This window comes from Amia ocellicauda, chromosome 4 (assembly GCF_036373705.1).
Source record: "Amia ocellicauda isolate fAmiCal2 chromosome 4, fAmiCal2.hap1, whole genome shotgun sequence".
NCBI lineage: Eukaryota > Metazoa > Chordata > Actinopteri > Amiiformes > Amiidae > Amia > Amia ocellicauda.
This window is the reverse complement of record NC_089853.1, coordinates 6,878,080-6,900,904: the sequence shown is the minus strand read 5'-3', so window position 1 is coordinate 6,900,904 and position 22,825 is coordinate 6,878,080. Positions and strand designations below refer to the sequence as shown.

The 22,825-nt window shown below is 49.3% G+C and overlaps 1 protein-coding gene across 1 annotated transcript in view; it reads right to left on the bottom strand.

The window, feature by feature from the left end:
- lgr4 (leucine-rich repeat containing G protein-coupled receptor 4) overlaps window positions 1–22,825 on the bottom strand; it is a 51,844-nt gene that overhangs the window by 19,082 nt on the left and 9,937 nt on the right. Inside the window, exons 2-4 of the mRNA XM_066700782.1 lie at window positions 9,152–9,223; window positions 2,562–2,633; window positions 1,257–1,328 (exon numbers count right to left, since the gene is read on the bottom strand). Of these exons, the coding sequence (XP_066556879.1) occupies window positions 1,257–1,328; window positions 2,562–2,633; window positions 9,152–9,223 (216 nt within the window). The remainder of the gene's footprint in view (window positions 1–1,256; window positions 1,329–2,561; window positions 2,634–9,151; window positions 9,224–22,825) is intronic.

The following is a 22,825-nucleotide window of genomic DNA, read 5'->3' as shown; positions in this document are numbered from 1 at the left end:
TGAAGGTTACTGTTACACGCAAACCGCACACGGGTCGTTATATAGGCCACTCTGAGGGCCGGGGTCTTGAGCATGGCATCAGGAGGGGAGAAACACTCTAATATGAAACAATTACAGTTTTGATAAAGATCGGCATCGCACAAATCACCAGGAAGTTTTCACAACTGTGTGCTCGGTCTTTACAGTCTTTGTGCTCAATCCACGCCACGCTGACAGAGTCTGGGCACCGACTCCCCCCCGGCGTCCGAGCACGTGCAGTCAGGAGGTCTCCTGCGCGTTAGACATCCACATCGCCTCGTAAAGGCCTCGATAGACCTCATTGTTCTTTGTTGTTTTTTCAGCAGGCGTGTGGCTAAAGCTTTAAGCCTCCCTGTCGGGACAATGATCCGATTCTCCTCCGCAGCCCAAGAACAGGGTCTGAAAAGCACTTATTTCTGTGAGATTGACAGCCTATTATTATTATTATTATGTCAGCAGCAAACAGCCACACTTTCCTGCTCTGTTCCAGAACGCAACAAACACCGGCTTTGTCTCCAGGATTTCCCACACGATCAGTGCTGAGGGTTTTATAACTGCAGGTCTACTGCCTCGGAAAGCATCATTGCTGCCCCAGGTCTCCTTATATTTAATTTTAATTTTCCAGATCTCAAGCAATAATTACTCCTTGAGATATTCACCGGGCTTCAGACACAGAAGCAGGGTCTGAGAAGGACAGGCTCTGATGTGAAACGCATCTGTAGTGGGACGGGGATCTGAGGGGAAAAACAGGCACCTCCGTTCCCCAGATGGATATTGGATTGAGCTAACGAGCTAATTTCATGTTCGGAGAGTAAGATCTCAGGACAGAAGGTCTGTCTATTCGCCCTCTCCTCAGCTATAGATCTTATGCTAAACATTACTGTTGAAATTGAAAGTGGAAAAACAAACGAACTAAACAACTATAGGTTGAAATAAGGGCGTTTGTGATCAGTCCCAGCTGACTCGTTAAAACTGTCTGCTTCATCCCTGTCAAGAGGTTTCATTGGACAAAGATCAGAAATCATCTCAGAAGCCATTTTTATAAGTTCAGGTGCAGATCTACCCAGAAGAATGAGGTTTTCTTTGACTTTTACACTTGAACATGTGTGTGTGGTTGTGTGACAGTGGGCATGCTGTAGCGTGTGTGTGTGTGTGTGTGTGTGTGTGCCTGTGTGATCATGTGTGTGCTGTAGCGTGTGTAATTGTGTATGTGATTGTAGCGTGTGCAGGGCACTCACAGGGACTGCAGGTTGTGGAGCTCCTTCAGCGCCTGGCTGGGCACCGTCTTCAGCTGGTTGTTCTGCAGCATCCTGAGGAGAGGAAGCAGCGATTGTAAACGAAAACATACAGGCTGAGTGAACGAAAACATACAGGCTGAGTGAACGCCAACATACAGGCTGAGTGAACGAAAACATAAAGGCTGAGTGAACGCCAACATACAGTTCTAATGTACTGAACAGGAAGTAGACCTGTTCTGGGTCTTAATCTGTACGGGAACTAACAGTTCACAGCCGACTGCCAGACCACCTCCTCCAAACACAGAATCGCCCGTTTAATTTCATTTAAAGAGGTGGAAGAGGCAGTTGCTGTTGCTACCATAATACCAGTAGCTTTGACTGTAAAGTAACCTGAGCTGCCCTCTTGAAAGCACGACACAATACCAGAGTACTGTTCGTTACTGCGTCGTATTGGATTACACTGCCCCCGTTGCGCTGTATTTAATTAATCTGGTTTAAACCAAAAAGCTCCGGCGCTCTCCCAGCCACCAACACAGCCCAGCACTCAGACACACGGGCATCGCCGGTTCAATGGAAACCCTGCTAGGCCCGGCCTCGGACAGAGTTAGCATTGCCTTCACATTCAATATGACGGCCATTTCAAAAGTGCTGCTTCCTACACGACTGTACAGAGAGCCGGAGCAGTCGTCTGCCAGCACTGGAAGGCGATTCAACAGCGCAAGAGTAATCTCAGACCATTCAAGGTCTTTTCTGTGAACGCGTTCGCCCCCACCCCCCGACGCTGCAGAATGTGCTGCGATACGAGACTCTTTCGCGGCACAGATAAGGACTTGTGAACAACCTTTGTTTCCGACTCTTGCGGAATGCAGGGCTGGTGATAAATGTAATCCCTACTTGTTCGACATGTTGTCGGAGTCGCATGTTTGAAAAGGGACAAATTCCCCCCTCATTCCTCTCGAGTTTAACCCTTCAACGCACAGAGACACGGGTGACCTCGTCCCTACTGTGTGTTCGAGCGCGGCCCACAATACGACCCTGTGACATTCTTGGCACGTTTGCACCTCAGAAATTCACAGACGATAGGGAAGGTTGTGACCAGGTTTCAGGATGGGCAGCGTTGAATCTTTATGAACAAAGAACTAAGTGACACAACCCTTTATCCCTTCATCAAAGTGTGCGTGAGAGTCTGCCTGCCTGGCCGTGTGAGGGTGTTAAAAGCGTGTGACACACTCGGGCTTTCTGGGCTCGGAGGGACAGAACTGACAGAGGATTATGGCTGCTGCTGGGTCTTCGTGAGGTACTTACAGGACTTTCAGCTGGTGGAGTCCAGACAGGGCTTCTGGGTGGATGAAGGCCAGATCGTTTCCAGCCAAACGCCTGAAAAACACAGATAACAAAACATCAGCGTGGCTCGACCCGGCCCAAAACAGACAGTAGCCGATTACAATCCCCCCCTCATTGAGCATTACAACAAGCCAAGTCACCAAAGTGGACACTGAAGAGAGGTCAGTTTAATATACACAAGCACAGCCAAGATCCCATCAACAAGTTGAGGAAATAAATGACTAGAAGCAAAGAAAACTAGAGACTTTTTTTAAGGGACAAACATTTGTTGGAGACTTGGAAACTCACAAGATGCTTAAAATAGAATTAAAATGTCTCATAAATAACTGGCGAGGCAAAACAGACCTGTCTCAATAACAGGAAAACAAATGTGCCATAAATCTCTTTGTGTAAACCCCTCGGTGCAACAGTTTATGGAAGGCTACGTCCCATCCCAGCGTGCGCTCGCTGCACAGCCAGCAGAAATGTAAACAGCTTCAAACCGACCCATTCTCCTAGACCGTCCCCATCCTCTGATGCAGGTCCAGGGCTCTCTCGCTCTCTGTGAACGGTCACTATCACAGCGACGCCGAGGTCCCCCCTGTCCGAGACCGATACCAGAAACCCCAAAGGGTCCTTTCCTTTCATGTAGGCTTCTGTGGCGTTGCATGGGTTAAGCTCTGCAATATATTGGCAATCTCAAGCAATTAAAATGCTCCGTCTCTTCCAAGACATTTGTTTTTAATTCAGACTTCCATTGTGATCTTCCATGAACTCCCCCAAGGCCTGTGAAGCACGGCTCGTGTCGTGAATGTCCAATGCCCGTCTATTTCGACTCATGTTGGCATCTATGCCTCAAAATGATGTGGAGAGAGAGGATTAGGGTTTAGAAGAGTTTAAAATCATGACACACAGGGCCAGGTGATGCATTAAATCACGTTTCTGTCGGTGTCCTGGGCAGGGCGTGTCTCTGTTGGCAATCATCTGATTTTAGTTTACAAAAACAAAAAGTCTTGTTAAAGGACAGCGATACGAGTCCCTGCCAGCAACACAGAGGGCTTGTGGGGGGTGGAGAGGAGCTGGGGACCCTGGGAGGGGACGGCATATCTCCTCCACATTGGCACAGGGACCGGAATCGAGGAGTGGGGGCCCAAGTCAGAAGAAGATAAGATAGTCCTGGCGGTCTGTCAGCGCGGGGGGGCTCGACGGAGAGGCCAGATACGGTCGTGCGTCTCCCCAGCTGGCGAGCGTGACACGTTCCCACTAAACCGAAATGTGGGGAAGAAAAAAAAACAGAACGAAACTAAAGAAAAAAAAATCAAACCCAGCTGCCACAGCAACTAGGACATAATCTGGGTAATGAGCGAACGCAGCCCAGTTATCCCCTCGCCAGCTGGCGGTGAACCTGGAGACGCGTGGATCTCACCGCCGGGTGAGGAGACGCTGCTGCTGAGGAAGAGCTGTTCGAAAAGACACCGAGAGAGAGAAATGACATCACGTGTTTGAGATACAGACCCGCACACGGCAACACAGCGCCGCAGGGAGGGACGCGATGGCTGGCACGCAGACTGACATGCATAAATGCCGTGTTGCCGTGTGCGGGTCTGTGTGCGCGTGCACGCTTGTCTCTGGTCCCACACGTGCGTGTCTGACGATTATCCTCGTGTGTGTCTCTTCTGTGTCTGTTTTTGGATTAGGCCTGTGAGAGTGTGAGTGTGTGAGTGTGTGAGAGAGTGTGTGTGTGAGAGACAGTGTGCAAACCTGAAGAGATACAGCTGCTCATGGAACACGCGTACATGCACACACACTCACACACGCACACGCACACAATCACACACACACACACACACACAAGGATTAATCAGGAAACTAAAGACATGACTTCGACCTTATCTCAGAATTCCATCCCGCCTCTGGAAAGTTATATGAAGCAGGTCTGATGGGGGAGATTATGGCGGCCCTGACTCTGAGACCTCGCCGTGCGCAGGGACACAAAGCCATTTCCTGTCTGCCCTCGAAACTGTGTGTAGTTTTATTGTGTTTAGTTCCCCCCTCCCCCTCCATGTCTCAGAACCTACAGGACGAATTTACCCAGAGGAGGGGAGGCAGCAGTCGCTGTGCGGGTTTCAGTCAAGGCAGAAGGCATGCAACGCTGTTAACACACACCCCGTAACGCAACGCTCGGGCGTACGCCGAGGATGGCTAAACCAGGATCTCATTAGCTTGTCCTGGAGATCTGCAAGGATCCCAATCCCAACGTGCCATAACCCTGCAGTCTCCAACGCTGGCCTTGCATTGTCTTGTCATCTATTACTTTATATGAAGTCCTGCAGATCCTTGGTGGAAACTGAACGTGATCTCTGCATGTCAGGGGTCACAGGGGGTCAAATATGGAGTCATCTCTCGTCGACACGGCCCGTTTCCAAACTGCGATCCGATCCAAGATTCCGTGGTATAATAAGACTCGTGCCTCCCTTTTACTACGGGTTCATTACTAATGCTTTATTTTTAGACCAAGCTACCAATGAGACGGTATTATCCTCAATCGGAGCCCGTGCCTCTTCAGCAGAGCACAGATGTGTCACAACATGCTTGTGCTCACAGTTGTGTGAATGTAAAATGCAAAAGATACAATCAGCATCACGAAGACGCCAAAAAACCCTACAAAGACACAACTGCGGAGCGACCTGGCAGAGACGCACACGGGGACGGACCGCAGAAAAATAGCGTGTGTGGTGGGTACAACCTCCCCCACACTTTGCCCACAGCAAAATCAATAACTCCGCTTTCCAGGGAGAAACCAAAGGAATGCCTCCAGCTGTGTTCAGGAAAAGCACGTCTGGAAAACGACGAGCCCCGCGATGTTAGCAAAACAACGCTGCTGCAGCCAATTCCACACATGTTTTTTTCTCTGGAACGGTAAATCTGTCAGTGTCACTCGCAGACGCCATTGTGTTTTGACAGACAAGACTGAACCGAGTCGAGCGAAACCTTGCGTGACTCTTGACAGAAGCCCAGCCTACCTGATGCAGCCCCTGTTTGCTTAGCCTGTCATCAGCAGGCAGCGAAAAACCTCCCTCCATCCCTCTTCCGCCGAGCGGTCTGGCCCGTCTCCAGCAGAAGGAATACAACTGGTCCATGGGGAGCAGACTCTGGAAACCAGCCTGGCAGGAGGAGGCATCTCCGCACGGTATGGCACAAGCTGACATAACCGAAGGCTCGTCCTTCCTGGAGCTTCATCATGGAGAGCTCTTCTTAGACAGTCTACTCGGCTTCAAACTGCACAGCTTTGGCTGGTTGTTTTTCCCACCCAGAACCTCACAACTCTTTCTGCGAGAAGTACCATCCCACTGTCAATCCTGTGCAAGACCGATTCCTCAATCTCTAGTCCTGGTTTCATTGTAAACTTGAAATTGTCTGGTAGTTTGACGCTTGGCAGCACAGAAGAGTCAATCGTGCTACTGTCACTTCTACTAGTATACTACAGTAGAGTATAGCATACCACACTCAATGTAGTGGCCCATTGTAATATGAGTGGAAGTAATTCATACCATCTTAAATAAAAGAGTCTGCAGATGTGGAGGTACAACAATAAAATAACAAAGTAGACAGAGCTACACTACACAATCCCCACACTGTCTGTCTCTCCCTCTCTAATCCCATCCTGCCCCGGAGCCGCAGAAACGCCCACGGGAGACAACACTGTCCCCGAGTCCTGGTTTCGAGGGTGAGCAATGCAGGAGAGAGGACAGGCAGCACACAGGAGAATCAATTGTCTCTGTGCCCAGGGGAACGCACAGGGTTACGCCAGTTAAGATTTCTGGAAAATGCATTCAAACCAAACAAACAAACAAACCAACCAAAAAAAACTACAGTGGCGAACAACAACAATAACCACACAGAAAAACAAAACACAACAATAGGACAGTATGTTTCCTGGCTTGCTCCGTCCAAACCCTCTTCATTCATTCTCATCCCAGCGCGGGGAGTTGTTGATTTATTTAAATAGGACTCGCCGTCTGCGCACAAGGCCGCACAATAGACACACGGTACAGCGGGGGATCCCATGAGTTTTGGTTGGGGGGGGAGGGGGATTTCTTTGGCCCAGAGATGGCAGTTTGAAAAGACAGGAAAGAGCTACAGAGCACAGAAAGAACGCACTGAGCGACAGGAAGAGTCAGGGCTCTGTGCGTTTGTACAAAGCCGTGAATTACAACAGCAACACAAGCTGGTGCTTAAAATTAAATTGTAGAAAACGTGCAGACACACACACACGCACACACACAAGACACAAAGACACACACACATACATGCAGACACACACACACACACACACACGCAGACAGACACAGAGACAGACACACAGACACACACACACCACAGTTGTGAGACAAACTGATTTAAGAGCTTGATTACTTCGTATCTATCTAGCTATCAGTTTAATATAATCTAATATAATCGACCTATTTATCTAATCTATATATCTATCAATATATGTATCTTTTACAAACAGCGGATATCTCCCATGTTGATCACTGACACAAGCGTGTTTCTTCAACTGGTGTGATTTCGAGAGCTTGTCCCCTGGTCGGGCACATTTGTGGCCCAAATCGATCAATCGGAAGCAGGTTGTGAGTTTATGTTTGTGTGTATGTCTTGCCGTGTTGTGTGTGTTCCACAGAAAGGATTAGGAGTAATTATGACCGCCGTCATCTTACAGTCAGAAGGCGATTTGTTGGAGGACGGGGGGCAGACATTGAGCTTCTCCCGGGGAGGAAATCTAACCCCATGTGTGTAATTACACCTCCACCATCTCCCACCCAGACGGGCCAGCGCTGATGAAAGGTACCGCCGATGGGGCTACAGCGGCCAGGGCCACGATACGACACGAGGGGCAAAAGTGCACAGGGGCCACGGAGCCCGGAGTGCGAAAAAAACGATCCGTCGGCGAAGGAAACAGACTCTCGGAGCTCAGTACATCCTGTAGAATTCAAGGTCCCATTTTCAGTGCGATCTGCTTGTCACCGCTGACTTATTGAAATGGAGGAGAAACCCCACAACTTCTTAAAACAACTGACTATATATAAGAACAGAAGAAAGTGTTCAATCGAGAGGAGGCCATTCGCCCCATCGTGCTCGTTTGGTGTCCATTAATAACTGAGTGATCAAGGATCCTATCCAGTCTGTTTTTGAATGTTTCCAAATTGTCTCTTCAGCCACATCGCTGGGGAGTTTGTTCAGATTGTGACGCCTCTCTGTGTGAAGAAGTGTCTCCTGTTTTCTGTCTTGAATGCCTTGAAGCCCAATTTCCATTTGTGTCCCCGGGTGCGTGTGTCCCTGCTGATCTGGAAAAGCTCCTCTGGTTTGATGTGGTCCATGCTGTTCATGATTTTGAAGACTTGGATCAAGTCCCCACGCAGTCTCCTCTGTTCCAGGGTGAAAAGGTTCAGTTCCTCAGTGTCTCAGTAGGACATTCCCTTCAGACCTGGAATAAGTCTGGTTGCTCTCCTCTGAACTGCCTCTAGAGCAGCGATATCTTTCTTGAAGTGTGGAGCCCAGAACTGTCCACAGTATCCAGATGAGCTCTAACTAGTGCATTGTACAGTCTGAACATCACTGCCCTTGTTCTCAATTCTACACTTTTGACAATATACCTTCTGTTTGCCTTTTTTATTGCTTCTCCACATTTCTCATGCGTTACTTCATCTAGTTCTATTCCTCACATAATTATAGTGGACATTTTTATTACCTGCATGTAATACCTTGCACTATATAAAACTGTTCATACGGTAAAGGAACTGGACAACACCGTGTTTTCATGAGGAACTCAACAGTTTTACGATTCTCATACATTTCAAGGAGGAACCAATCAGTAAACAATGCATACAGACGCAACACTGCCCGGCTAGGAGGCTCGGGATTATTCTCAAAACCACAAGCAAACAACAACAGCGAACCCCACAGAGACACGCGGCAGAGCGCAGGAGAACGCAGGGCTGCCGTCTCCGCCAGAGGCTCGCGCTGCTGCTGCCCGCACTGATGACCATCTGGAGGCGATTTGTGCAACGGTGTCCCGAGCGCCACTGCTGGTACAGACCACCACCAGACTGCTGTCTCAGCAGCTAATGAGACACACAGCCCTGCCATAGCCGTGCCATGTTCAACTCGTTCAACAGACGAAGAGAGGAGAGGGGACAGAGGAGACAGCGGAAGAGAGGAGAGAAGAGGGGGAGGAGAAGAGAGGAGAGGAAGAGTTAAAAAGAACCAGAAGGCATCCAAAACTATCAGAGACTGGGAGAGTTGAGATTCTGCTCTCTCTCTCTCTCTCTCTCTGTCTCTGTCTCTGTCTGTCTCACTCCTAGTCTCACTGTGGCTCTCACTCCCGTCACTCTCATTTTCACTCCCCACCGGTCTCTCTGGAAGAACGCCGGACAAACCTAGGTGGGCTGTATCTATTTATTTACCCGTGTACGGCCTCATTCAAAATTATAAGTCAAGAAAGAAAAGAAAAATAAGGGAGAAGCAAAAGCAACAAACATCAGTCGCCAAACCCAGACGAACTTGATACTCACAGCTCTTCCAAGTAGGGCAGGTTTTTGAAGACGTTGGCCGGGAGTTCGGTGATGTTGTTCATGCTGATGTCCCTGAAAACAGAAGACAGAGACAGTGAGGGACTGGAGGCCTGGACATCAGTGAGGCTGCGGCCGAGCAACAGGCCGACCGAGTGAGGAAGCGCTGCGGCGATTACAACAACAACCACACAGCAAAATCAGCCATGAACACAATTACAGCCATTTGAATATAATGGCTGGTTTATTATAATTATTATTTTGCTTTTTTAAGGAGCAACTACTGCTATACCACTCCAGCACTTCCGCCACACAGGGACACTGTGCGCATACTGTCTGTGTGTGTGTGTGTGTCTGTGTGTGTGTGTGTATCTCCTGCTCCAGCTCCCGCCTGGAGGGGTGTGGAGGGCGTGCGTTGACTGAACCCCAGACCTCAGCGCAGCGGCACCCGAGGGGCTGATCCTGATCCCGATCGTGGACGGAATTTCAATCAGACAAGAGAAACAAGGCAAGCGCCGGCACGAGCAAATATGCTGGCAGAGTCATGTGACCTGAGCGTCGGCCTCGAGAGCCGGCAGAGGCGGGGGCTCCAAAAGAGAGAGAGGAACTCTAAAGTGAAGAGATTTCAGCACAGGGCCGAGTGACCGTGATAAGCATCTCCGAGGGGCCCCTGTGAGCACCAGACACCGTGACTTTGGGAGGAAAACAATCTGAGGATCCGAGCGCAGGTTTCTTTAAGCCGGGCTCAGGTTACCACTTTCCTCTCTCCTCAGGGCAGTGTTTCGGGGGGCGAGCCCAACCGTGTGGTCTAGCAGGATTCCTCTCTCTCGACAAAATTTCCCACAGGTTTCTAATCTGCTGAACGGCCCAACGCAGTGCGTTACAGAGCAGCGCGTTACAGAGCAGCGCGTTACAGAGCAGCACGTTACAGAGCAGCGTGTTACAGAGCAGTGCGTTACACAGAAGCACATTATAGAGCAGTGTATTTACACAGAAGTGCGTTACAGAACAGCGTGTTACAGAACAGCGTGTTACAGAGCAGTGCGTTACACAAAAGTGTGTTACAGAGCAGCATGTTACAGAGCAGCACATTACAGAGCAGTGTGTTACAGAGCAGTGCGTTACAGAGCAGCACGTTACAGAGCAGTGCGTTACAGAGCAGTGCGTTACAGAGCAGTGCGTTACACAGAAGCATGTTACAGAGCAGCACGTTACACTGCGCCAGTGGCAGGCTACAGTACATTCTGCTGAGCAGGAATGTGAGACAAAACCATGTGTGTTTGTGTACATTAAATTAATTAATTTAAACAAATAAATAATGCTGCCTCTGCACAGAAGCTTTTATTAAAATCTTGACTACATTGAGACTACGCTTGCTCCTTCCCCTCCAATTTTAAAATCCGACGCTCCAAACGGAAAATGCCTTTGACATCTTTAGTGGAAAACCTGAACTGGAAAAACTGAAATAAAAGGCAGACTGCGAGCAACAGATGGGAAAGAAAAGCAACAGCAGCAACTGGATGAGTTGACCGTGCTCTAATGAAGTGAAACTTATTATTTTTAAAAAGCACATCCACGGTTTCCCTGCCAAGACGTCCCGGGTGTAACAAGTGCGCATCTGGGCCTCGAGACAGGGACAGATCACGTTACGCACAACCATCGAGGCCCGTCCCTCATCCTCCCACCTCCTTTATTTACGAGCCCCCAGGTCGTCTCGCGGTCGGATTGCATCGCAGGCTCCTCTCGCAGCCCGAGCCCACGGGTCCCTGTGGGGGAGGCGACCGCGGTGGTCCTTCTGCTACATTCCACCAGCACCACGCTCCCGGGGGCTTCCCCTCCGGATAACCACACCTGAAATGCCGGCATCCTGCGCAGTAAAGGGTCGGGGTTTCATCCGTCACCGCAATGTGCGGTCAGATGGTCCGAGTGGAAAACAGAATAGAGGATGGAAAAACTAAAAGGTGATGAAGAAAATGAAGACTGGATGAAGCCTAGTCTACTCAACAGGTCTCTGGTCTACTGACTTCCTTAGTTGTAAATCATGATGCTGCATAACTGTTTACATGCACCTCATTCAAGAGGTTTAGGAAGTGGCTTGAATCTCGATCAAACAACACGGCCACTACAACAATCCCAGACATGACCAACAATCACAACAGGGACACGATGGTCCTGATGGACGAGATGAGATTGTGGTCAATGACGGGTATTCTGAATTTGCCCTGAAACCGTACACACCCCCTGAAACAAGACAGTACCTACAGCAGCTTTCCGATGCAACTCTGCCCCTCTTGTACTGTCACTCAAAGCTTTCAGCACAGTTGGGAGAAGGGGCAATTTAGACGTAGGCAGTTTCTCCACACAGGGATCTCCGCTGTAAGGAACAGACTCACACTGCATCACACAATGTCACACAACAGCCCGATGCGACCAGATCGAGGTCACTAGCACAACTCGTGTGTGTCCCGTCCCCAAGGAAGGGGCTTAACAGCTTTACCTGCACTGTAATAAAGGGACATAATTGCAGGTCCTATTTTAAGACGCGTTGGGAAAGCGATTGGTCTGGATCCTTCTGCTTCATTTCATCGCGCTCCCTGGCAAGGAAATACAGAGTCACAGCTCGTTAAGGGCAGGAAAACTGCGGCTACATTTAGACATGACAGGGATGCCGAGCAGAGGCAGGGAAATCAGGAGAGCTATTTATACACACACTCACACACTCACACAAATCCACAGGGGAAAAACCTTGAAGCCAAAGTAATCAATAATCATCTTCACTTCACCCAAACAGATGCACCACTTAAGTCTCTCATCGATGCAGAGAGAGAAGGTGTGAGGTTGTCCATAAAATCATGTCTCTGTCGCTTCATATTTAGCAATCGGTGCCTAAGTATCCTCCACACAAGCATCGGGGGGGGGGTGCCTCTATTAGGTATTGGAAACTGCAACCAAATGGATTTGTTTTCCAGTTGCTAGCACTGTGATGAAGAGTAACAGACACAGCTCTAGTCATTAAAAACTCTTCAATCATTCAATGCACACTTTCAAATGCATCAGTTTGGGCTCAAGATGTTTTTACATTTCTTTCTCGTGTGTGTTGTTTTTTACTGGTGTCATCTGAATCACATGTATGTTTGGACAGCAGGGCTGTGACTCCGGGTGACGCCACATGTCAAATATGTGGCGGATCTGCACTATTGAACAAGGCTGAACTGAGAAGCACTGAGAGTACATTCAATATTTAACAGCAATGTGCAATTTAACCAAATGTTTTGCAAGGTTTTGCAATAAATACGCTGCAAATCTCTCCAGATAAGATGTGCTATTGTGCCAGTTCTTAAATAACACACAAGTTAAACACTGTGCAGATAGCGCCAGCAGATCGCACGGACCCACAGTGATGCCGACGTGATGAGCAGGGCATTAAAGCGGAGGCCGGGGCATTTCTTGGATCGCAGAACAAAGCGCTATCTGTGTTGACATTCCGGGGAGACAAACTAACAAGTTGTTTCCACTCGCCGTGTTTAGAAACACTTGGGCTGCGAAGACACTCCCAAAGAGACAATTGTTCATCGGGGGGAATGGATAATCCTGCAGAGAAACCCGTCTCTGAGTGTCGGACCGCTGCGGAGCTGCGTAAAATCTCTGCGGAGCAACGGCCGCCCTCGAGTCTCAACACAGCGCCTTGTAAAACCCGCATACCTGCAGTATGAATCAGTAATAGTATGTAAAGGTAAGTAGGTTAATAGCTGCAGTATAATAGCAGGTCTACAATGATTTGGAACTTATATTTGGGTTTCAAAGGAGATTTCGTCCGGCTGGCGTTCAAAGTTAAAACCTCCAGGATCTGTAACAGAACCACCTGGGTAGGAGCTGGACTCCATCAGTTCCTGGCATGTCCAACACGATTAAAGGCAGAGAGACACATACAATGACATGTCTTCTCGTTCGAGACAGATATGGACCCAGACTGTGTGAAGCTGGTGACCGATAGGGTCTAGTGTCATAGGTTAAGTTCGGGTATACGCTTTGAACCCCCCCCGACGCATAAAACTCCCAGTCACAACTCTACAGATCCCGAGGGGTGTAATTGTGTATCAAACACCCTGTCTGGGGTCTTTGATTGGCACATTAAATGAGGGGAAGGGGGCAGTGGAGGGAGGCAATAGTACATTAACCTTGAATTAACTTGAATTGGCTGGCACCCCCTTTAAACCATTTATATACAGCTACATCAAAAACAGAACAAAGCTCCAGGGAACACATTTAAACACACATGCTTAATAGAATGATTTTGTTAAAAAAAAAGTGAAACTGCCAACAAATACATCCACATACAGACAGGTGACAAATTAAAGGAAAAACCTGAATAAATGAGTGGAGGAACATAACGAATGCAGATGCCTCCAAACAGGTGTACTGCATGACACAATTAAGAAATTAACATCCCATCATGCTCTGTGCATGTATACAAATGCTGAGCAGGCCCGGCTGACCTCGACTGTGGATCAAGAGGAAAGGATGTAAGTGACTGTGAAAGAGGGGTCAGTATTGGGGCACGAATTGCAGGAGCTTCAGTCGCACAGACGCTAAATTGGCTCGTGTTCTGGACAAGTGGGCGAGTGCATGTGTGGGACACCAAGAGAGCGGTACAGGCCTGACTGCTGGACCCCTACAGTGAGGGGGTCCGGAGGCTCTGTTATGCTGTGGGGGGCATTTTCCTGGCATGGTTTGGGTCCACTTGTCCCCTTAGAGGGAAGGGTCACCGCAAATCATGACACAGTTATTCTGAGTGATCACCTTTATCCTATGGTGACACATTTCTGTCCTGATGGGAGTGTCTCTTCCAGGATGACAATGCACATCCACAGGCACGAGGGTCACTGAATGGTGTGAGGAGTATGAAAATGATGTGACTCGTATGTTATGACCTTCACAGTCACCAGATCTCAACCCAACTGAACACCTATGGGAGATTCTGGACCGACGTGTCAGACAGCGCTCTCCACCACCATCATCAAAACCCCAAATGAGGGAATATCTTTTGGAAGAATGGTGTTCATCCCTCCAGTAGAGTCCAGAGACTCGTAGAATCTGTGCCAAGAGCATTGTAGCTGTTCTGGGGCTCGAGGTGCCCAACACCTCACTGAGACATTTTATGTGGGTTTTTCCTTTAATTTGTCACCCATCTGTGTACACATAAAGCTCAGCTGTTAACAGAGGCAAGATTCACAGTTTCAAACACTATGCTTTCTGGAAAAACAACACCAATTATAACAAATAAAGACAACCAACGTCTCCTAATCATCGAGGACGCCTACAGGAGCACCCTGGCAAACAGCTGAATTAAGTAGTCTAACAGCCGAGGGAGCGGAGAGCTATACTGCCTGACGGAGCCAGAGTTTCCACTCGGTTCACACGGGGTGATTGTGTCCACCTCCCCATGCGCTCCTTTTTCCTCTCCTTCGTCTGATTCTCTTTTCCAGCGTCAGATCGTCTTTGCAGAGAGCGGCCGATAAATAACGGCGTGTCCGAGGAGATCGGCGGTGCTGACACGGCGCGGCTGCGCTTGGAAGCGGTGCCGCATTGCAGGCAAAGTTATGGAGTGGAAAAGTTATGGTTCTTGGCTGCAGGCCTCCGAGAGATACAGCCCAGGCAGAGGCAGGAGGCAGGGGATGGAAAAACAGCTGAAACGAGTCTGCGTTGGAAAAGCAGTGCAGCGCATCCCAGGACGTGTTGTTTTACCAGCGTGTGGAGGAGAGAGGAGGAGAGAGGAGGAGAGAGCACAGGTCTGGGGCCTTCGACTGCAAGCCTCGTCATTATTTATCTGTGTGATACTCCTTGCCGCTTTGGCAGCAGATTGAGTACCATATTGTAAATGTTATTTTTAATCAAATCTGTATCAACTGAACTGTGGTACTCATCCAGTACAGTCTTTGCTATCTTTATCTAATGTGTGGCGCATGTTCGTACCTTATTTGGCCTCATAATGCACTGCATAATGTCTCTCAGGAACACACACATCTGAAAAGCTGCCATTGTGTTATTGTTGTTGCTCAGTTCGTGGTTTGAATGCTCGTTTTCCTTTTTAGTTGTTTTCTGCTTCACTACCAGGGCAAACTGCACTGAAGTTCACAACACAAACGCTCCCGCAGGACGTGCATCATATTAAATATGAAGGTAATATACGAGTGAATGAAAACCAAATGAAGGATAATAAGAGTCATTTTAAACAGCACTGATTTCAGCCGCCAAAGCCCGCGCCTCATGTGGTCTCGGCAACCAGAAAAAAAGGCGAGGAAACAATAAAAACAGACTTGGTTTCGAGAGAAGTGAGGTTGGTGGCTGTAGCAGACCCCCAGCGGACACACAATATTGTGATTTAACCACACAGACTTAAGAGTCCTGAGAAACTTTCGTAAGAGCAGAGCCTCCTACAGCAGCTCCAAATCTATCTACCCCAACTGTGCCGTGCCGTGCCATGCTGTATGGATATATTGTTGTGCTGTGCCGTGTGGTGCTGTGTGGTTATTTCTTTGTCCTGTACTGTGCCGTGCCGTGCCGTATGGTTATTGTTGTGCTCTGCCGTTTGACTCGGCAGTGCAAATTCGCTGTGATGTCTAAGCCGCAGTGACAGCCTGTCCTGCTCCTCAGGGTTCACAGGGATCTTTAAAACACAAAATCACCGCAGCTGCTGCCAGGAAACCCGGCATCACTTCCCTTCGCTTCATTAGGAGAGGAAACGCAGCGCATTTGTCAAAAAGAAAAAATGTGGACCTACTCTACAGCAACCCGTTGGACTTCAGAGGAACACGTGGGCGTCCCGGCGGGGCTCGGGTTCACGCAGGGGGTCGCGAGGTTTCACCGGGTCAGAGACGCATCAGCTTCAAAACGGCAGGCGATTGCCAAACCTTCGGGTCACGCAATTAGGGAGGAAGGGGGGAAAAACCTGCTTCATCACCAAGGTAGCACCATCCCCCACCCACCCTGAGAGCAGAGACTGGCACCTTTTAAACATGAAGAAAGAGGCGAAAGAGAAGCCAAAATGCATGTGAGCGCGCGTGTGTGTGTGTGTGTGTGTGTGTGTGTGTGTGTGTCTGTGTGTGCGTGTGTGTGTGTTATTTTTCTATGCTTTCCATACAAGCACAGTCCTTGAAAACAAGCCTATTTGCACGACAATAACCTTAAGATGATTATAACTCCCTCTGAAAACATCCCATAATGCCCGAGCATCATAATCTGTCCCTCAATTATGGGATATAGTTTGTGCAGCAGTCTGAGGTGAAGCCTAGCATTATTTATTTCATCATGCTCCATGAATCCAGGCTATTGTTGTAAGTTACATTTGTGTGGTAAACAGTTATGGCAAACGCAACTCAGTTCCTTCTCCGATTTCTCATATTTGAAGGGGATGCTTATAACTCCATATTGTCCCTGTGAGCTGCGGACGATCGTGTGCGTTCCTGGGGAGGAGCGGCCGACATAGACAGTCAATGAGAGCAGAGAGGAATCATTCTGCTTGCAAATTAAAAGACCAGTTCAGCCAATTGGGGGAATAACTCAAATAAATCCATAATCTGCATCCCACGAACCCATTCATTGCCCGCTGTGCGAGTTGGGGCAGCGGGGCTGCTTGTAGGACAGCTTGGGCTGTTCATGAGTAAATTGTTTAGATCAGATCAACAGAAACAGCAATCCATGCAACGCCGCCGCTGGAACACGCATCTGAGCAAGAACAGACACGGCAGAGATTTACAGAGAGAGCGATCCACACCCTGGGATCATCATCCAAACAGAGGCACCGCAGAGATCTGCACTTTTATTTTCTTACATCAGGACACGTCTCCCTCATTGCCAGGCCTTTTCTGTTTCAATCTGAGCCCACCTACAGAGAGCGAGTCTGCTCCCTTACTGTGTGCACCAATATTTGACACAGAGGTGTGTTTCGTTGTGCTGCTGAAACCCCCGCAGATGAAAACGACACCAGTCACATCACCGCACCGTCTGTGAAGTTCCCATCTACACCACAGTCTTCTCCAAGAGATGAGAATGATTCCCTCATGATTTAAAACGTTCGTCAGTGTCAGTGTCAGACATCGACCGGGGGGACGTGATAACGATATCAAAAGATTAAGCATTCAGCTGGAATCTGCAGTGCATCACAAAGTCTTCATTCAGGCCCTCGGTGAAGCCATCCAGCACACGTGTGCCTTTAAATTACCACCGCCGGTTGCACAGCTCAGCCGCTCCACAACGGCATGGCACACACCTGCAGCCTCCAGGTTTAACCTTTACCAGAGCCTCAGCAAGACAAGAGTGACAGTCAATGAGCCGCCGTGACAGAGAAATGCCTGAGAAGACATCATTTAACTGCCCCAATACCTAACTCAAGTCTTTCCTTGATAACCCTGATATCATTACACTATGGGAGGAATAGAACTAGATGAAGTAACGCATGAGAAAGACCTAGGAGTCTACGTGGACTCCTCACTTTCTCCATCCAAACAATGTGGGGAAGCAATAAAAAAGGCAAACAGGATGTTAGGGTATATTGTCAAAAGTGTAGAATTGAGAACAAGGGCAGTGATGTTCAGACTGTACAATGCACTAGTTAGAGCTCATCTGGATACTGTGGACAGTTCTGGGCTCCACACTTCAAGAAAGATATCGCTGCTCTAGAGGCAGTTCAGAGGAGAGCAACCAGACTTATTCCAGGTCTGAAGGGAAAGTCCTACTGAGAGACTGAGGACCTGAACCTTTTCACCCTGGAACAGAGGAGACTACGTGGGGACTTGATCCAAGTCTTCAAAATCATGAAAGGCATCGACCACATCAAACCAGAGGAGCTTTTCCAGATCAGCAGGGACACACGCACCCGGGACACAAATGGAAATTGGGCTTCAAGGCATTCAAGACAGAAAACAGGAGACACTTCTTCACACAGAGAGGCGTCACAATCTGAACAAACTCCCCAGCGATGTGGCTGAAGAGACAATTTGGGGACATTTAAAATCAGCCTTGAGAAAGAAAAAAGGGGATGAATTCTGTCGGAGCAGCGGAGCGCAGGTGGAGACGCATTTCAGCCGCGTTACCTTTTCAACCCTGTCGGTCAGAGCCTGATGGACAGATCTCTGCAGTTTGTGCATGGATTTCATGAGAGACAACGCTGTAATCAAGTGTAATGGGACACTTTACTTTAGGAAATTCGGTGTAAAATTGATAGCTGCAGCAACGAACAGAGTTGCCCATTCAGAGGTGAGAGCACAAGAGCCCTTTGTGATCGCAGCCCTCGGACACGGCCGCCCGGGTCCTCCGCGCCCAGAGCAGTGTTCGCAAACGGCATCAATAAATACACAAACAAACAATCCTCACTCTCCTCTCATCGCCTGATCACTAGCAAACCCACACCTCGACAGCACATCAAATAAACAAAGAAACGCTGCGCAGATTGTGCGTCACATCGGGACACAAACTCACACGATTTAAATACGGTGACTGTGACCGCATACCAAACAACACCAACCCCCGAATCTCCCCGCCATCTACATTCAGCACAAGCGGCCGAGACGACGGCGTCAGACGCATTGCTGAACAGACCCAGCAGCTCCTCTGGGAAGAAAGGCAAAGAAAGGAAAGCAGGAAAAAAGAGAAGAGGTCCGTTTACATTCCTCTGGCTTGCAGCTGCCCCCGGTGGAAAGAGAGACCCAATAATTGGCTTCTTTCACCTCTGTTAACCACGAACAAAAGTGTCATTCAGTTTAAAAAGGACAAAATGCACCAATGGATGGTCAACTCGCTGAACCAATGGGGAGGAATAACAATAACCCAGTAGCTTTTTTTTCTCTCCCCCCTCTTTCTCTGTCCTTTTGTTTAGCCTCTGAAAGGCCTTAATTAAGACCTGCACAAAGCCCCCCATGAGCTTTGATGGACCTGCCATTACACAGGGCTCAGCACTTCTTTTTTCCCCCCTTCTTAAAGACAGAAACGACTGCGGAGGAATATATATTTACACCTCTCTGGTTTTATCAGTCTTGAAACTGTCCCCCCCCCCCACCCCGCTCTCACCTGTTGTCCCAAGGCACTACACCCTGTCCTACCTGCCAGAAAAGTGTAATTTCACCTGAATACCCGGCAGACTAATCCCCACCCCCCGCCTGTTTCTCCCCCCTGGCTGTTCCCCCGCCTCGGCAGACTCCCCCTGCCCGGCCTCCCCTCAAGTGACAGACTCTAATGACTCGACACACGAAAGTCTGTGAAACTATCAAAGACAGAATGGGGAAACAGCAGTTTTTCCAGATCAAAGCTTTACCGATATACACATTGCTTCTCAACAGTCAAACTCAATTCACTAGCAGTCTGAGGTTTCTTATGGGCACTTTTTAAAAAACAAATTGTCTGCACGGCCGCTGTGTCACGCTGGAGAACGCAAGGAAAGTGATGTGTTTAACCCACACAAGAGAGAGGGAGAGAGAGAGAGAGGGGCCTGGGATAAAAACACTCAGAGGATGACGGGACTGTAACCTAACCCCCCCCCCCCCCCATCTGGACAGGTCCGAGAGACACGGCGAGGAGGAACTGGAGGGGTTGTGATATCCCTCCTTTCTGTTTTTCCGTTTTTTGCCCACACCATCACCCAACTCTTGCTCTCTCTCTCTCTCTCTCTCTCGTTCTCCGTTTCAACCCCCCCGCCCTCCTCTCCTGTGACTCCTCTGATGGCTTTCTTTCTTTCTTCTTCGTTCCCGGCCACAGTGTGGGGGGGTGGGGGATGGGGGGGGGGAGGGAAGCTCGACGGGAACAAATACCTAACAAAGCCGTCATTCTGGGGAGTAATTTCAAATCCATCCAAGGGTAATGGGGTCACCTATTCTCTTGTAAATGCACTGTCTCTGAGGGAGGCTCTCTCTCTCTCTCTCTCTCTCTCTCTCTCTCTCTCCCTGCAGAGGCCTAGTTGTTGCTAAACTACTTTAGAAAACAAGCAGGACAGACACACACAGACACTCACAGAAGTGTCCCAGTGTCTCAGACTCACTATCACAGGCTTTTACCATCTGCATTTTTAGGCCTAGACACACTTTCTCAATAACAACAACAACAATAATAATAATACATTAGTGTGGCTGCTGGACTATTTAAACAAGGCAAAACAAAGGCTCCTAGTGGGGAACTATGATTGTCAAGGGGAGGAGAAACCCAACAACAACACAGCCTTTTTTTCCTCTCTCTCTCATTATCTGTCCAACAACATCAATCCTGTTTCTGCTCCACAGACAGAGCCCCCTGCGTCAGTCCGTCCAGCCCCAGGCCGGTCGGTAATAGAGACCGGTGATCACAGGGACCCCTGACCCGCCGGCCAGGAAAGCTTGTGCCAAGCTAAGCACAGGGTGGGGACGGGCACATCTGACCAAAATCGAACAAAACAACCAACCGTTTGACAACAATCTGGGGAGGAGAATTTTAACTGCTGTCTGTGACTGTGGCACACAAAACAAACGCCAGATATTGCTTTCAGAGTTGGTTAATTCTACGGTTGGAAAACTTGCACAGAGGAGACTAGCGGTCGGCCTCTAATTAACATGGGTGTGCGCCGGGGGTTGGACGCGTGTCGGGTGAATACGGGAAGTCCGAGTGTGGCCTCTGGCAGCGGTCTCTGCTCCCGAGTCGCACACACGCCTGCTCCCCAGACCGGGCCCTCCGTGGCGGAGCTGGCAACCTGTCCACGTAGGGACTGCGGCCGGTCTGGCTCCCGGCTCAGTCTCATCTGCTGACACTCGGTATAGAGTCGATCTGAAGGGCAACGGGACTCTGAAAACGGACACGCGTGTCGCTGCGAAGGCGTGTGAAGTTGGAAAGAGAGGAAGATAAAGTCAAATCTGCTTCTTAATGTATGCATTTTGCAGCTCCCTGCGATACAGAACTGAACCCTGTCATAAGATAGCTGGCGGCCATTGACAGCCTCTGACATACGAGAGCCTGTGTCAGTCTGTGTGTGTGTGTGTGTGTGCATGTACTATATATGTGTGTGTCAGACCAGCACATAACTTTGCTTGTCTGGATAGAAAACACACTAAAACAACAAGGCAGTGAAATACACGCCTGGCCTTGAGCTGACGGTGATAAATCAGGCGAAGGCCAGGGCCGGACAGCTCTCACTCCGCTGCCCCCGAGTCGTAAGACAAAGCAGGCGCCCCCCCGCCCGGCCTGTAAACTCATTAACACCTCTTAAAGCCCCCCCGGGCCACCCCACCCCCAGCAGCAGGCCGGGGCAGGGGAGATGTGTGTCGGCGTGCAGGGGCTGCTGCCCATTAACCCCCCGCGCAGCCAAAACAAGCACAGTCGGGGAAATTAGCCGCCTTCGCAAACAAAGAGCCGCAACAGGCGTCAACAAGAGGGCAATTACACAGGTTTGTGTTGTTTCTCGCACGGGGGGGGGGGGTGCTCTTAATGAGCCCGTGGACGTCAATACGCCGCGGCACGTTACTGTAGTTAAAGGTCTTTTGAGTGTTTTCTCCCCTTTTTTGTTTTCCTTAGAGGCGGCCACAGAAGACCCCCACCCCCACTCAGCACCCACTTAGTCTTTTGTACCAGGAATGAAGTCAGCAAAAAAACACACATCCACACAACCGAGTCCCTGCCGTCGGTAAACACACGAAGGAAAACAAAACCCCACATTTGCCAAGTCATGCTTTTTATTCCTACTGTAAGAGCACAGCTGGCGCCGATTTCAGGGGCCTCGAAGCTGTGGATGCAGGGATAGGATTACTCTGTGTGTACGGGCAGGTTCCTCAGTAAAAAGGGGTGTTTCGGACTCATTATGGGCTTTAGCGGCACGCAGAGGTAGCGGCCGGCGCATTCCTGCCGCGCTGGGCCTTCAGGACAGGCTGCCTTGTTCTCCCGTTTCACTTGAACAGACAGGAGGCCAATCTGGGAGCGCGACGGCTGGGTGAGTAACAGGCAAGGTATGCAGATCGGTCATGTGACACAAACAAAGTGCACCGGGTGGGGGAGGGGAATAAAATCAATAGCCTAATTTGATTTCGTCCAGCGAAACACCCTCTCTCTGGGCCGGAGACAAACGCAGTAGATTAGCCAGTAACTAAGGACACGACAGAAACACTTCCTGCTGCCTCCGTCTGTCTGTGAGAAGAGTTTCCCTCATTCACCTGGGCGAATCGGCAGCCATCATCAAAGACAGCAGCTCTTAGGGAGAAGCGTCAGAATGAAACCCCTCATGTCGTTCGTTACTAAGTCCCTAACGAGAGCACCGTCAGGGGGATGCCGAGGATCTGGCAACTGTGACATCAGACGTCACTGAAAGGTGATCCGGGGACTCGAGCGCCGAGCCAGGCAGCGGATACAGGCCGGGCGTGTCCGAGCGGAGATCGCTGGACTTTGATTAGTTTCTTCAGGGTGCCAGGGTCTCGTACTGTCAGTTTAATTGCCCTGGTTAATATTCTACCGGCTTCAGCAGCGAAATCACTCCCAGAGAAGAGAGAACAATTCTGCCCAGCTGCCGCAAACACCATCTTTCTTATGGGACATCAGAAAAAATAGACATCATTAAATATATGTGTGTACAGAGAGACACAAATAACTACAGCTCGTTTTATTTATCAGTTTTCTAGTCAGTCCAACTCTGATCGCTCCAAACACAAGAGCTGTAGTTATCCGCGTAGCTGT